General features: G+C 52.3%; 1 protein-coding gene across 2 annotated transcripts; it reads right to left on the bottom strand.

The window, feature by feature from the left end:
* Positions 1-722: 722 nt before the first annotated feature.
* On the bottom strand, positions 723-9112 carry LOC310824372 (afadin-like; the record flags this gene model as incomplete). Of its 2 annotated transcripts, none has more annotated exons than XM_083697627.1 (9): positions 8921-9112; positions 8619-8731; positions 7584-7744; positions 7152-7312; positions 5830-5987; positions 5023-5110; positions 4506-4664; positions 1115-1209; positions 723-977 (listed from the first exon to the last, which is right to left on the bottom strand). In XM_083697627.1, the coding sequence occupies exons 1-9, from the start codon at positions 9093-9095 to the stop codon at positions 723-725; spliced, it is 1365 nt and encodes a 454-aa protein (XP_083553753.1). In that variant the 5' UTR covers positions 9096-9112. The 2 variants fall into 2 exon arrangements, with proteins under 2 accessions (XP_083553753.1, XP_083553754.1); XM_083697628.1 differs by having other exon boundaries at positions 8619-8728.
* Positions 9113-15224: the final 6112 nt, after the last annotated feature.

The raw sequence follows: 15224 nt of genomic DNA, 5'->3' as shown, positions 1-15224 counted from the left end.
AGGGCCTCCCTTTGCTCTCAAAACAGCCTCAATTCTTCATGAATCTCCCGTTCTACCACATCCCAAAGGTGTTCTATTGGATTCAGATCCGGTGACTGGGAAGGCCACTGAAGAACACTGAACTCATTGTCATGTTCATGAAACCAGTTTGAGATGACCTTTGCTGGAAGTAGCCATTAGAAGATGGGTCAATTGTGGCCATGAAGGGATGCACATGGTCAGCAACAATACTCAAATAGGCTGTGGAATTCAAGCGATGATTGATTGGTATTAACGGGCCAAAGTGTGCCAAGAAAACATTCCCCACACCATTACACCACCTCCACCATGAGAAGGTGTACAGGTGTTCCTAATAAAGTGCTCAGTGAGTGTGTGTGTGTGTGTGTGTGTGTGAGTTGGACTGACAGAGGTATCCTGGTTCTGATGACACTGGTTTCAACAGGTCTCCATTATGAGTCTCTTCCTGTCCTTCCCTCCACCATTCAGCCACTTCCTGTCATAATACTCTGATGAAAGACGCAGTGTGTGTGTGTGTGTGTGTGTGTGTGTCCTTCAGATGGTGTTTGTGTGTGTGTCCTTCAGAATGTGTCTGTCATTCACAGTGTGTGTGTGTGTGTCCTTCACTGTGTGTATGTGTGTGTGTTTCTGTCTGTCCATCCTTCAGAGTGAGTGTGTGTGTGTGTGTGTGTGTGTGTGTGTGTGTCCTCCCCTCCCCCCTCCACCTACCCAGACTTGTGCTTGGCCCTCATCATGGAGGCAGGGTCTCTCTTGGGCCCGTGGTCGTAGCTGGGGTCCACGAACTTGAAGACGTGTGACGCCCCGAACTGCAGCGTGGCGCCGCTGCGGAGGACGGTGGTCTCCGTCACGCGCTGGCCGTCCACGAACGTCTCCGCCTCCATGGGCCCCGGGGTCACCGTCACCAGCCCCTCCGTGTGCATCAGGTTACAGTGGTGGGGGAGGATGCCCGGGCCGAACAACTGGAGACACACACACACACACACACACACACACACACACACACACACACACACACACACACACACGACAGTCAGCTTTCAGTCTATCATTGTTCCTGTTGCAGCCTTGTCTGAGCAGGTGGGCCCACCCCCCTCACCTGTATGGAGCCGTCGTCGGAGCTGTCTGAGCCCACCTCAGTGACGCTGTGCTGGAGGCGGTAGAGCTTTGGTTTGTCCCTGGAGTCTGAGCCGTCTATACAGGAGAGGACAGTTAGCACACACACAACACACACACACACACTCACACACTCAGTCACACATCTCAGAGTAAACCCGTAAGTAGGGGTATGTAAGTAGACACAGGGGTATGAGGTCACACTTTGAGGAGTAGAGGTGTGTGTTACAGGGTTTTTAGTAGAGGTGTGTGTTACAGGGTTTTTAGTAGAGGTGTGTGTTTCAGGGTATTTTAGTAAAAGCAGCCCCTAGACTCTGATCTACGGTCAATTCTTTCTTTATTGATTCATGCCACCAAATAGTTAAAGGGATTTTCTACCAAAAATATGTTTTTTGTTTTTCCTGGGTTGCCCCTGGCAACAGGCCGGCTGTAGCTGATTAGCCCAGAACGTTTTTGCTTTCTTAGATACTGGATAGTTATTTTATAGGCCTCATATGGTTTAATTCTGGAAATACACTCACCGGCCACTTTATTAGGTACACCTGTTCAACTGCTCGTTAATACAAATATCTAATCAGCCAATCACATGGCAGCAACTCAATGCATTTAGGCATGTAGACATGGTCAAGACGACCTGCTGGAGTTCAAACCGAGCATCAGAATGGAAGAAAGGTGATTTAAGTGACTTTGAACGTGGCATGGTTGTTGGTGCCAGACGGGCTGGTCTGAGTATCTCAGAAACTGCTGATCTACTGGGATTTTCACGCACAACCATCTCTAGGGTTTACAGAGAATGGTCCGAAAAAGAGAAAATATCCAGTGTGCGGCAGTTCTCTGGGCGAAAGTGCCTTGTTGATGCCAGAGGTCAGAGGAGAATGTCCAACCAAGGTATGCAGAAGACCATCTCTGAACGCACAACACATCGAACCTTGAAGCAGATGGGCTACAAAAGGGGGTCCAACCAGTACTAGCAAGGGTGTACCTAATAAAGTGGCCGGTGACTGTGTGTCCTAAACACCATGCAGACACAGCAAGCCAACTGTTATGACGACAGACTCCCCCTCCGAAGGCTTTGGCTGACTTAGGGTTTTTTTAAAAGTCATCTTTACGCCACTGTAACCCACTTTAGCATTGTGTTACCATGACAACAACCAGCAAAAGTGTATTACAGCGTAACAAAGTGACATTTCTGAAAAATAACGCAGACAGAAGTCTTCAGAGAGGAAGTCTGTCATCATACGAGTTTGTTTGGACGGTCTGCAATGTCTTTGGGACACATTTCCAGAATGAATGGGGCCGAAAATATATGATTACTCAATATCTCAGGAAGTAAAATATGTAACTAAAAACTGTCTAGGCAGCCAAGGTCAAACCAGGAAAAACAACATGTTTTGGGGTGGAACAGCCCTTTAAAAGGTTAAGCTCTGGAGAGCCTGATGATGATCCTCAATCTGTGTTTCTGGGATTCTGTCTGGAGCTGACGTGTCCCCAGAGAGGACGAGGGTCTTTGGGGTGGAGAGTGGAGAAGGTGCAGCAGTAGAGGACAGGGGGGTGCGTGTGTGTGTGTGTGTGTGTATGTATGTGTGTGGGTGTGTGGGTGCGTGTGTGTGTGTGGAGTGCAGTAGAGGAGAGGTGTGTGTTTGTGTGGGGGGGGGGATGTGTGTGTGTGTGTGTGAGGGGGGGGGGGGGTGTGTGTGGGGGGGGGTGTGTTTGTGTGTGGGGGGGGTGTGTGGCGGATGTGTGTGTGTGTGTAGTAGAGGAGAGGTGTGTGTGTGTGTGTGTGTATGTGTGTGTGTGTGTGTGTGTAGTGGAGGGTGTGTGTGGTTACCTTCATGCTGCCGATAGGCGTAGTAGGCATAGTGATTCCCCCTCCCTAGGCAGTAGTATACATGCAGAGGAGGCCGCATGGCAGGAGGAAACACACACACACACACACACACGGACGGACGGACGGACACACACACACACACCATGCCAAAGGAGGGCAGGAGAGAGAACACACACAAAGCAGAGGGTGAAAATGCAGCAAGGAGGAAATGCAGGCCCTTCTTCTATAGATTAACCCACCCCCCCCCCACACACACACACACACACCATGCCAACACACACACACACCCCCAATGCCAACACCCCCCCCCCCCACACACACCCCCCCCCCCCCCCCCCCCCCACACACACACACACACCCATACACACCCACACACCCCCCCCCACACACACACCATGCCAACACACACACACCCCCCACCCACACACCCACACACACACCCACACACCCCCACTCTATGCCAACACACACACACACACACTCCCCCCTTATTATTTTCCTGGGGGAAGAAGATACCCTGGAACAAAGATGATGCTCATTGGTGGGAATGGTCAGAGTACAACCACCTTCAAACCCTCTTCAGACGTCATATCTGACTCCCTACACAACCCTGGGCCTAACCCTAACCCACAGTTCAGACTGGGCCTAACCCTAACCCGAGACCTAATCCTAACCCTAACCCACAGTTCAAACTCTGGGCCTAACCCTAACCCACAGTTCAGACTGGGCCTAACCCTAACCCGAGACCTAATCCTAACCCACAGTTCAGACTAGGGCAGTGGAAACAGGTGAGTTAGGGCAAGTTAGGGTTCCCAGGCCGGCTAGGGGGGAGGGTCCCCAACGCTACTTCGCACTGAGATGGCCTCCAATGGACTGGGGACCTCAGCAGGGTAGAAATCGGAGGACAGGGCTGAGGGAACAGAATAACGGTATCAAAGGAACGGTTTCACAGGTGTTCCTCATTCCGTTCCAATGAGCCCATCCTCCGATTTCTACCTCCGCCAGCCTCCCCTGGACCTCAGAGCTAGGAGGCTGTGAGGAGCCTCACCCCAGCCTGGTTAGAGAGGCAGGGGAGGGGGTGAGGGCAGGGGGGGAGGGCGGTGAGTGGCAGCAAGCAGCAGTTAGAGCTAGTCTAGTCCAGCAGAGGAGGAGGGCTGACCTCCATGGTACACCAGGGGAGGCTGGTGGAGGTAGAAATCGGAGGACGAACTCCATGGAATGCGCGTTTGATACCATTCCTCATTCCACGCATTACAATGAGCCCCGTCCTCCGATTTCTACCTCCACCAGCCTCCACAGCAGTACACCGCGCCCAGTACTCCCAGTACTCCCAGTACTCCACTGTGAAGTAGACCTTAAAGTTTCAACTGACTTCTGCGACGCAGACTTTCCAATCTGTAGCTCCAGGGGAGAGAGAGAGAGAGAGAGAGAGAGAGAGAGAGAGAGAGAGAGAGAAAGAGAGTGTGTGTGTGTGTGTGTGTGTGTATATCTGTGTTTGTGTCAGAGAGTGTGTATGTGTGTGTGTGTGTGTGTGTGTGTGTCGCACCTGGGCTGAGCTCCACCAGGTAAGGCAGTTTTTCGGGGGGCAGTGACCCGTGCGGGGGTCCGTCTGGACCCTTCCCTCTGGGCCCCTTGTCCTCAGGCTTGCGGCCCTTCTTGGCCACATAGTCTGGGGGTCTCTTCTTCAGCTGGAAGACCAGGGCCGCTGGAGGGACAGAGGGTGTCATGACCAAGACACACCAGCAGAGGGCAGCAGAGACAGGAGATCACAGCAACATCGGACCACTCATTCTTATGGATGGAGTTAAACAACCAGCTAAATCAAATCATCAAATCAAATCTAAGTTTTAATAATAATAACAACAACAACAACAACATCAGGAGCAATAGGAGTAGCTTTAGCTTAGCTAATGCTAACAGCGTGATTCCAGGAGGTTGATGTGACCCAGTTGGACCGACAGACAGTCCACAGAGACAGATCACTGCTGGAAAGGATCAAGTCATGACAGGAAGGTCAGAGAGAGTGTGTGTGTGTGTGTGTGTGTGTGTGTGTGTGTGTGTACCTCTGTCGCTGGGCCAGTCTCTGAAGATCTGCAGAGGACACTCATTATCGTCCAGGATGATCTCTTTACCAGACTTGTCATCTGTGTGCTGCAGACAAGAACAGAACACAACCATTAAACAACCGTTTAACAACCACAACCGTTAAACAACCACAACCGTTATACAACCGTTAAACAACCACAACTGTTAAACAACCACAACCATTAAACAACCACAACCGTTAAACAACCATCAAACCATACACACAAAACAGCCAACAATCATCATGGTCTTTACCATGTATAAGCAGATTAATGGACGAAACAACAACAACAATAACAACAACAACAGTGTGAAATACCACTGAGGCACCTTGTCATCCTATTCAGTACATGAAGGTGTGTTTGAGTGTGTGTGTGTGTGTGTGTGTGTGTGTGTGTGTGTGTGTGTGACCCGTAGGGCTGGGTGGGCGTGGCCAGGCCACATTTAAGATGATTGAATGTTTCAGCAGTAACTGGCCTTGAAAAAACCCTCTCTCTCTCTCCCTCTCTCCCCCTCCCTCTCCCTCTCTCCCTCTCTCCCCCTTCCTCCCTCTCTCTCTCCCCCTCCCTCTCTCCAGATTAAAACAGGGGGATATCTGGCGCAGTGTTTGATAGTAATTGAATTGAAAAGTGCCAGGCCAACAGATGCAACTGTGTGTGTGTGTGTGTGTGTGTATGTATGTATGTATGTATGTATGTATGTATGTATGTATGTATGTATGCATGTATGCATGTATGTATGTGTGTGTGTCCCTGTGTGTGTGTGTGTGTGTGTGTGTGTGGTACCCGTGCGATGCAGTACTCCCGGGGGTTCTCCTTCTCCAGGCCGTACTTGTCCAGGGCCTCCACCACCGCAGAGTCAGCCATGTCAGAGGTGGACAGCAGGATGGTCTTGTAGGGGATGTTGGGCTTCAGGCTGTCGGCATAGATACGCAACGTCCCTCCTGTGGTGGAGGGGGGGGTTAGAGGGTCCCATCACACACACACAGACGGACGGAGAGATGGACAGACACACACAAAGACGGACAGACACACACACACACACACACGCTGAGACTGACAAAGATAAACAGACAAACACACACACACACAGCTACATGCACACATTCCTTGTGTGACTCCACATCTGTTCCAGATATTGTGCTTTCCATTGCAGAGACATTCCCAATCCCAGCAGCATAGCTGGCTGTCAGTCAGCACACACTCCCAGTTTAACAGCCAGGGCACACACACACACTCCCGAGTTCAGCCAGGGAAAGACCCCCCCCGCCCCCCCACCTCGCTGTCAGTCAGCAGACACTCCCAGTTTAACAGCCAGGGAAGAGGAGGAGGAGGAGTAGAAGGAACAAGAGGAGGAGGAGGAACAAGAGGAGGAGGAGGAGGAGGAGGAGGAAGACTCGACAAGCCACAGAAATATCTGTTTACGTCACGACTCCAGAGGAGCAGCTCCTGAACCCTGGAGGACAACACCCTGGTTCTAGAACCTCATCCTGGGGTCTGTGTTCTAAAGCCTGGTTCTAGAACCTCATCCTGGGGTCTGTGTTCTAAAGCCTGGTTCTAGAACCTCATCCTGGGGTCTGTGTTCTAAAGCCTGGTTCTAGAACCTCACCCTGGGGTCTGTGTTCTAAAGCCTGGTTCTAGAACCTCACCCTGGGGTCTGTGTTCTAAAGCCTGGTTCTAGAACCTCATCCTGAGGTCTGTGTTCCATGGTGGAGTTGTTACTCCCATCCTTGGCACTGGGTACCTAGATGTTTGCCCTGGCACTCCAGGCGGTCTGTGTGTGTGTGTGTGTGTGTGTGTGTGTCTAAAGTGGTTTAGACTAACCTCTCCATCTGGCCCTGTGGTTATGTAATAACAGTGTGTATGTGTGTGTGTGTGTGTGTGTGTGTGTGGAGGGACTCAGAGTGGTCATTCAGTGGGCAGACAGAGAGAACGGTTCGTTCCCTGCAGGCCTCAGAGTTGATTGCTTTTGTCTGGCCTCACATCTGGCCTGTCCTCTCTCATCACTCTGCACTCAGACCAGACGAGAGGACCAGAGCCAGGCTCCTAATTATGCCAAGTCACACACACACACACACACACACACACACACACACACACACACACACCTGAGTCGGGCCTTCCGTCACAGCTGCGGAACTCCTGCATCCTCTTCTCCAGCTTCTGCTGCCTCCTCCTCTTCATCACCACCTCGGGGTTGGAGATGGTCCTGGTGAAGCTGGTCTCTGGCATGTCCTTGTACACCTCCGCCGCGAGACGGGAGTTCTCCCTGGGGGGGCAGGGAGCTGTCAACGTCACACACACACATGGACATGCACGCATAGACGCCCCCCCCCTCCTCTCTCTTCCCCGTCCCCCCCTCCTCCTACTCTCCCTCCCGCCCCCTCTCCTTTCCCCCCCTCTCCTCTCTCCCCCCCTCCTTACCCCCCCGTCCTCGTTCAGTGCCTGCTCATCTCCCCCCCCCCTCCCCTCCCCCCCTCCTTACCCCCCCGTCCTCGTTCAGTGCCTGCTCATCTCCCCTCCCCTCCCCCCCTCCTTACCCCCCGTCCTCGTTCAGTGCCTGCTCATCTCCGTCCGGAATCCGAGCAAACGCCTCCTTCTGATTCTTCTTCTCCTTCTTCTTCTCTTTCTTAGACAGCGTCCGTTTGAAGTTCTGGATCACCCCACTCTCCTTCTCCGGGCCGTTGCTCTGCGCACTCTTCTGTGAAGGGGGGATGAGAGAGGAGGGGAGGAGAGAGGGAGAGAGAGGGAGAGAGAGAGAGAGAGAGAGGGAGAGAGGGAGAGGGAGAGAGGGAGAGGGAGAGAGGCGATTATGCGTGGTTCTTAGGCGATGAGGAGGATTTGTAGACAGTGTGTAATAGTTTCCATTAGTGTGCCTGTTAGAGTGACCGACACACACACACACACACACACACCACTTGACAGACAGGGTTAAGAGCTAACTGACTTTTCCTTTGACAGCAGCAGTTTAGACATGTAGGAAAATGAACACTTAACTCCAGAGCCGTACACCGAGTGACAGAGGGCAGGACGGTGTGTGTGTGTGAGAGTGTGTGAGTGTGAAAGGGAATGTCTCAGTGTGGGTCTAAATCCCTATGAAGCATTAGCAGTGTGAAAGCCTTGTAGACTTCCAGGGCGCCTCTCTCTCTCTCTCCCTCTCTCCCTCTCTCTCTCTCTCTCCCTCTCTCTCTCCCTCTCTCTCTCCCTCTCTCTCTCTCCCTCTCTCTCACTGATGGAGGGAGTGAGGGGATGGTAGCGGCACTGGGGAGGGGGTGAGGGGATGGTAGCGGCACTGGGGAGGGGGTGAGGGGATGGTAGCGGCACTGGGGAGGGGGATGGTAGCGGCGCTGGGGAGGGGGATGGTAGCGGCGCTGGGGAGGGGGATGGTAGCGGCGCTGGGGAGGGGGTGAGGGGATGGTAGCGGCACTGGGGAGGGGGTGAGGGGATGGTAGCGGCACTGGGGAGGGGGTGAGGGGATGGTAGCGGCACTGGGGAGGGGGTGAGGGGATGGCAGCGGCGCTGGGGAGGGGGTGAGTGTGTGTGAGTGTGTGAGTGAGTGTGTGTGAGAGTCTCACCTTGGGGATGATGTCGTTCTCGTTCTTCAGGACGAAGCGTCCTTCCCGGTCGTCTTTGTTCCAGTTGAGCTGAACCACCAGTGGCTTCTCATCCAGGTCCAGCTTCCTCTCTTCTACCAGGGAGGGAGACCGCTAGTTAACCACTAGTTAACCACTAGTTAACCCACACTAGGTAACCACTCGTTAACCCACACTAGTTAACTCACACTCGTTAACCACAAGTTAACCACTACACTGGTGCTATATCTTCAATAGAGGGAACACACACACCAGTCCCCCCTCCCCCCCTCCCCCCCTCTCACCCCCACTGACGTGGACCTCGTAGAGGGAGTATTTGGGCGAGGACAGCATCCTCATGTCGGGTCGGAACTTCTCGGCCAGCGTTTCTATGACGTCCTGCGTGGTCGCCGTGGAAGACACACGGATGCACTTGGTGGCGAAGTTCCCCGCCACGCGGTCCTGGAAGTAGAACCGCATCACGCCATGGAACTCCAAGTCCTGAGAGAGAGGGAGAGAGGGAGGGAGGGAGAGAGGGAGATGATGAATACAATCATTCCTTGATATCTACCGATGAAACAGTCATTCCAACCATGAGGAAGCTTTTAGAAATGTTACAGACATTTCACCACAGCAAAGTTCAAGTGAACAGTTAAGCAACACGACGTATGTAGCAAACAGGACCCCCGCCAGACGGACGGACAGCCCGCCGGCCAGGACCGCCTCCTCCATGCAGAACAACCACTACTAACCCTAACCCTAACCCAGAACAACCACTACTAACCCTAACCCAGAACAACCACTACTAACCCTAACCCAGAACAACCACTACTAACCCTAACCCTAACCCAGAACAACCACTACTAACCCTAACCCAGAACAACCACTACTAACCCTAACCCTAACCCAGAACAACCACTACTAACCCTAACCCTAACCCAGAACAACCACTACTAACCCTAACCCTAACCCAGAACAACCACTACTAACCCTAACCCTAACCCAGAACAACCACTACTAACCCTAACCCTAACCCAGAACAACCACTACTAACCCTAACCCAGAACAACCACTACTAACCCAGAACAACCACTACTAACCCTAACCCAGAACAACCACTACTAACCCTAACCCTAACCCAGAACAACCACTACGGGTCCCATGAATCTCCCGTTAACCGTCTAGCTGGAGGGAGTGGTCTCCTATAGTGACCCAGACAGAAACACGACACCACCTGAACACATCCTGTCTGTCTGTCTGTGTGTGTGAGTGTGTGTGGTGGGGGGAGGGACGTCTTTGTTGTGACAACAGCACAGTCATGGCCTGCAGCTAGACATGATATTTGAGAGAGGAGGAGCAGAGAAAGAGAGAGGGGGAGAGAAGGAGTGGAGGAGAGGGAGAGAGGGAGAGGGGGAGAGAAGGAGTGGAGGAGAGGGAGAGGTTTCTGGGACAAGGGAAGAGGAAGGGATGGTAGCCTGGAGGACAGCTGCTCATGTTTCTACACCAGAGAGAGAGAGAGAGAGAGGGAGAGAGAGAGAGAGAGAGAGAGAGGGAGAGGAAGTGAAAAAGATGGGATGAGGGTGAGAGAGAGAGGGAGAGGGGGAGAGACAGGAAAGAGAGGAAAGAGAAACCTGTCCTTCTTTGTTGTAGAACAATGTGGAGGCAGACGTTGTGTAACCCTAGGATGCTACAGCGCTAACATCTATGGAATATGACCTTAGCCTCGTTAGCTGTATCTGTCACAGCGGTGACACACACACACACACACACCCCTCGCACCCAACCACACCTAGTGGTCTCACTATCAACACACACACCCCGTGCCACTCTCACATCTCTCACACACACACACACACACACGTTTATGTCATGTACTAGCGATCAGCGTCTATAAAGGCCTTGCCATACTGTACAGTGTTTAAAGAAGACACTGGTTAGTAACACGTGTGTGTGTGTGTGTGTGTGTGTGTGTGTGTGTGAGAGTTTGTGTGTGGAGGTGTTGTGTGTATGTGAGAGTTTGTGTAGGAGGTCGTGTGTGTGTGTGTGTGCTATTTCTGTCTCTTCTCCAGGACTCAGCACGTCTGCTGTCTGCCTGGAGGGCCTAGGAGAGGAGGGGGAGGAGGGCCTAGGAGAGGAGGGGGAGGAGGGCCTAGGAGAGGAGGGGGAGGAGGAGCAGTCTGCCACACACACACGTGAAACGAAGGCCAGCACACTCACTGTCACTACTGGTATAATCATAGCACCCACTCTCTCATTTAAACACACACACACACACACACACACACACACACACACACACACACACACACACACAGGGGGTACTTGTCCAGGATGTGTCCCAGTTGTACGAGTTCATCAGTCACCTAGAAGCTTGGTTCCTATTGGTCAGTAGCCTCTCTGTTCCCATTGGTCAGTAGGCCTCCGTCATCCAGTCTGAACTGGTTTGGTCCGCCCTCTCCTCTAGCCCCAGAGGCTCATGGGACAGGGACGCTGCTGCTCGGCCAATGACAGCAGGAGGAATGAGTGATGTCACGTTGAGTAGAACAATAGGAGTCAGAAGAGCCGCTGTGTGTTTCCTCACCCCTGACTGCCCTGCTTCCTGTGTGTTAGAGAGTGTGTGTGTGTGTGTGTGTGTGTGTGTTTGTGTGTGTGTTTAAATGAGAGTGGGTGCTATGATTATACCAGTAGTGACAGTGAGTGTGCTGGCTCTGGTTTCCCCTGTGTGTGTGTGTGTGTGTGTGTGTGTGTGTGTGTGTGTGTGATCTAGAGTCAGCTGAGAGAGGGGGCACAGGGTTCATACATGGTTTATTTCCAGACCCACCGTCAGTCATACTAAACTACACACACACACACACACACACACACACACACACACACACACACACACACACACACACAGACACAGACACAGACACACACACACACACACCCTCCCATTCCAGGAAATACAGCTACACACACACATAATGTCTTTGATGTTTGGGGAGTGGACTTGAAGAAGCGCAGCTGGGAGCTGAGGTAAGGCTTCTTAGGGTGTGTGTGAGTGTGCCTGCCTGCCTGCTTGTCAGCTTGCCTGTCTGTCTGTCTGCCTGCCTGCCTGCCTGCCTGCTTGTCAGCTTGCCTGTCTGTCTGTCTGCCTGCCTGCCTGCCTGCCTGCCTGCCTGCCTGCCTGCCTGCCTGCCTGTCTGTCTGCCTGTCTGCAGGGGTCATAACTCATGTCTCTCTCCGCTCCAGGACTTTTCATCTACTGCCTCACATTCCTCAACCCTGCCTCTCACAGCTCAGCGTCAGCTCTGAAATATGCCCCCCCGCCCCCTGCCTGCCCCCCCCCCCTCCGCATACACCACCACCCCCACCCCCTAACCTCTCCACAGGCATAAATACTGTCACTGTCATCCCCGGGCCTATGGAAGACTGTGTGGAGAGATGAGATATTAGGACTGAGGTGTGTGTGTGTGTGTGTGTGTGTGTGTGTGTGTGTGTGTGTGTGTGTGTGTGTGTGCATGCATGTGTGTGCACGCATTTGGAAAACAGAACCAATTTCATGCCATTCCTCATTCCATTCCATTCCATTCCAACGAGCCTGTCCTCCGATTTCTACCTCCCCCAGCCTCCCCTGGTACAGAAGTACAAGTCTGTAGTCAACACATCATTTCATATCTCTGGAATGGGAATGCTGTGATGATTATGGAGGAATGTGCAGTTCCACTAACGCCCAGCAGGGGGCAGTGACATGTCACTGTGCAGTAGGCGTCACCTGTCACACACACAGACACACAGACACAGACACACGCACACACGCACACACACACCAGTACAAGTACAGGCCAGGTCAGTGTCCTGACCAAACACTATTGAGTGGTTTCCCTATTCTGGCTGTTCTCCTCCTCTTTAGTCAACTTCCTGCATGTGCAAATATACTTGGCCAAATAAAAGAATTCTGATTCTGATTTACCTCTCTCTCTCTCCTCCTATCCTCTCCCCTTCTCCTCCTCCCCTCTCCTCTCCTCCTCCCCTGTGGGAGGACAGCGGCCTGCCAGACAGCTGACCGGGAGAGCTGAGGGTCGCGTCATCTCTCTGGTTTGCATGACAGGGAAATTCTAACCATGACATCATCGTCTGCGAGCTGGCTAGGCTAAAGCTACTGGAGATACAGGTTAGCTGGCTAGGCTAAAGCTACTGGACAGACAGGTTAGCTAGCTAGGCTAAAGCTACTGGACAGACAGGTTAGCTTGCTAGGCTAAAGCTACTGGACAGACAGGTTAGCTAGCTAGGCTAAAGCTACTGGAGATACAGGTCAGCTAGCTAGGCTAAAGCTACTGGAGAGACAGGTCAGCTAGCTAGGCTAAAGCTACTGGACAGACAGGTCAGCTAGCTAGGCTAAAGCTACTGGACAGACAGGTTAGGTCGTGTTTTTTGGTTTTAATGATGAGACTCAGCTGAAGGAGATAGCATTACAGCAGCAGATCTGAGGCTAGACTGGGTCCTGTCCAGAGAGAGGCTGGCTGGGGTTGAAAGGAAAGGAGAGAAAAGAAGAAAAGAGGATTCCTGGCTCTCTGCGTAGTCAGCAAGGCGGCCAGACAAGATGAGGCACTTCCGAGGTGTTCTGGGTTCACATCAGATAGAGGAGAGGAGAGATGTTCAGGGTTGTTTACATAACAGAGATGGAGAGATGGCCTCAGAATAAACAGAGAGAGAGAGAGAGAGAGACCGACCAAGTACAAGGACAGATCTGTCTGTCTGGATTGAGAGAAAGAGATGGATGTACAGAGAGAGAGAGCAGGTCTGAGAACAGTGTGATTTAAGTCAACTCACATCAACCACATCATATTATTTAGCTACATGATTATCTGAGCTTATCAATATTCATGATCATCTGAGTTGATCAATATTCATGATTATCTGGAGCTCATCAATATTGATGCCCCTCCCCCTGCAGCGTTTGTTTATCAATAACCACCCAATCATTGGTCCTCTATAGAGGGAAGATATGACATAACCGTTGCCACTGACAACAGAGAGACAGAGATGAGGTGACAGACATGCAAAACACATGACCTCATTGGCCACAGGTAACCTAGGTAACGCAGAGAACAAGGAAGTAGTCATGAATGACTTCCTTACAGAGCTGGCCAATAGGAGAGGTCCTGCTGCTAGAACAGTATAATCAAGATACCAGCTGCTGTACAGGACACGCACACACACGCGCACGCACACGCACACGCACACAGACACACGCACACACAGCGTTAGGCTAGGAGCTAGCTGTGGATTGATCTGTCCTGCAACCGACTGGTCTGCACACACACACACACACACACACACACACACTCAAGTCTCCCGAGGGGCCAGTAGATTACGTTTGTTAAAACAGCGGCACTTAATTCTGTAGGACCAGAAATCCCAGTTTGAGACTTGGTCGGACACACACACAGGGGGGGGGGGGGGGCAGCGAGGGGGAGAGTTCTGAAGAGGACCCTGGGGGCTTGTGGACAGGATGAGGTCAGGCATGGCTGTTCCCCAGGGCTAGTGATTTAACACACACACACACACACACACACACAGCTGCTACTGCATGCTGACCCTGCAGCCTCTACCACAGAGGGATCTCACCACTAACACCACGTTACCTGCAGTAATCAACCTGCCAATAACAACAGAGAGGAACACACAGCCAATCAGAAGCTGAGAACAAACCAGGTGTTCAACTGAATCAGGAAGAAGAGCGTCTACAAGACTACAAACAAGATGGCTAACAGGCTGACATTAAGAGTGACAGACTGCTGTCCTGATGGAAACAGACTCACACACACACACACACACACAGTGTCATCTCCCTCAGACAGACACACACACACACACACAGTGTCATCTCCCTCAGACAGACACACACACACCCCCCTGTCCCTTGTCAACTTCCAGACACACACACAGTCAAATAGAAATGTAGCTCTGCTAGTCTGGTCTGGCAGCTGTCAGGACACCACTGGACACAGACACACACACAGTGTCATCTCCCTCAGACAGACACACACACACCCCCCTGACACACACACACACACACACACGGGAGGGCCGTAGCGTCAGAGAGGCAGGTATCTAATCCTCTGTCTGAGCTGCCGTCTACAGGAACAAGGGATGAGGAGGAGGAGGTGGAGGAAGAGGAGGAGGAGGTGGTGGAGGTGGAGGTGGAGGAAGAGGAGGAGGAGGTGGTGGAGGTGGAGGAAGAGGAGGAGGAGGTGGTGGAGGTGGAGAAAGAGGAGGAGGAGGTGGTGGAGGTGGAGAAAGAGGAGGAGGAGGTGGAGGTGGAGAAAGAGGTGGTGGAGGTGGAGAAAGAGGAGGAGGAGGTGGTGGAGGAAGAGGAGGAGGAGGTGGTAGGGAGGTCTATCCCTCTTTCTACCACTCTCACCATCTTCCCTTGCTCTCTTTCCTACCCCTCCCTCCTCCCTTTCTCACCCTTCCATCCTCCCCCCCCCCCCCTCCATCCCCCTCTCCTGTCTAATAAGCAGGCTTGTTTTCTGCAGTCATGACGATGTCAGACTGATGGCCTAATTAATGTTACTTAATCATCGTTAAGCCTCTGTAAGCCATCAAATCACCCGTCTCTAT

The sequence above is a fragment of the Argentina silus genome (genome assembly GCF_951799395.1).
Source record: "Argentina silus genome assembly, contig: scaffold_541, whole genome shotgun sequence".
Lineage (NCBI taxonomy): Eukaryota > Metazoa > Chordata > Actinopteri > Argentiniformes > Argentinidae > Argentina > Argentina silus.
Note: the sequence above shows the minus strand (reverse complement) of the source record. Positions and strands in the feature narration are given on the sequence as shown.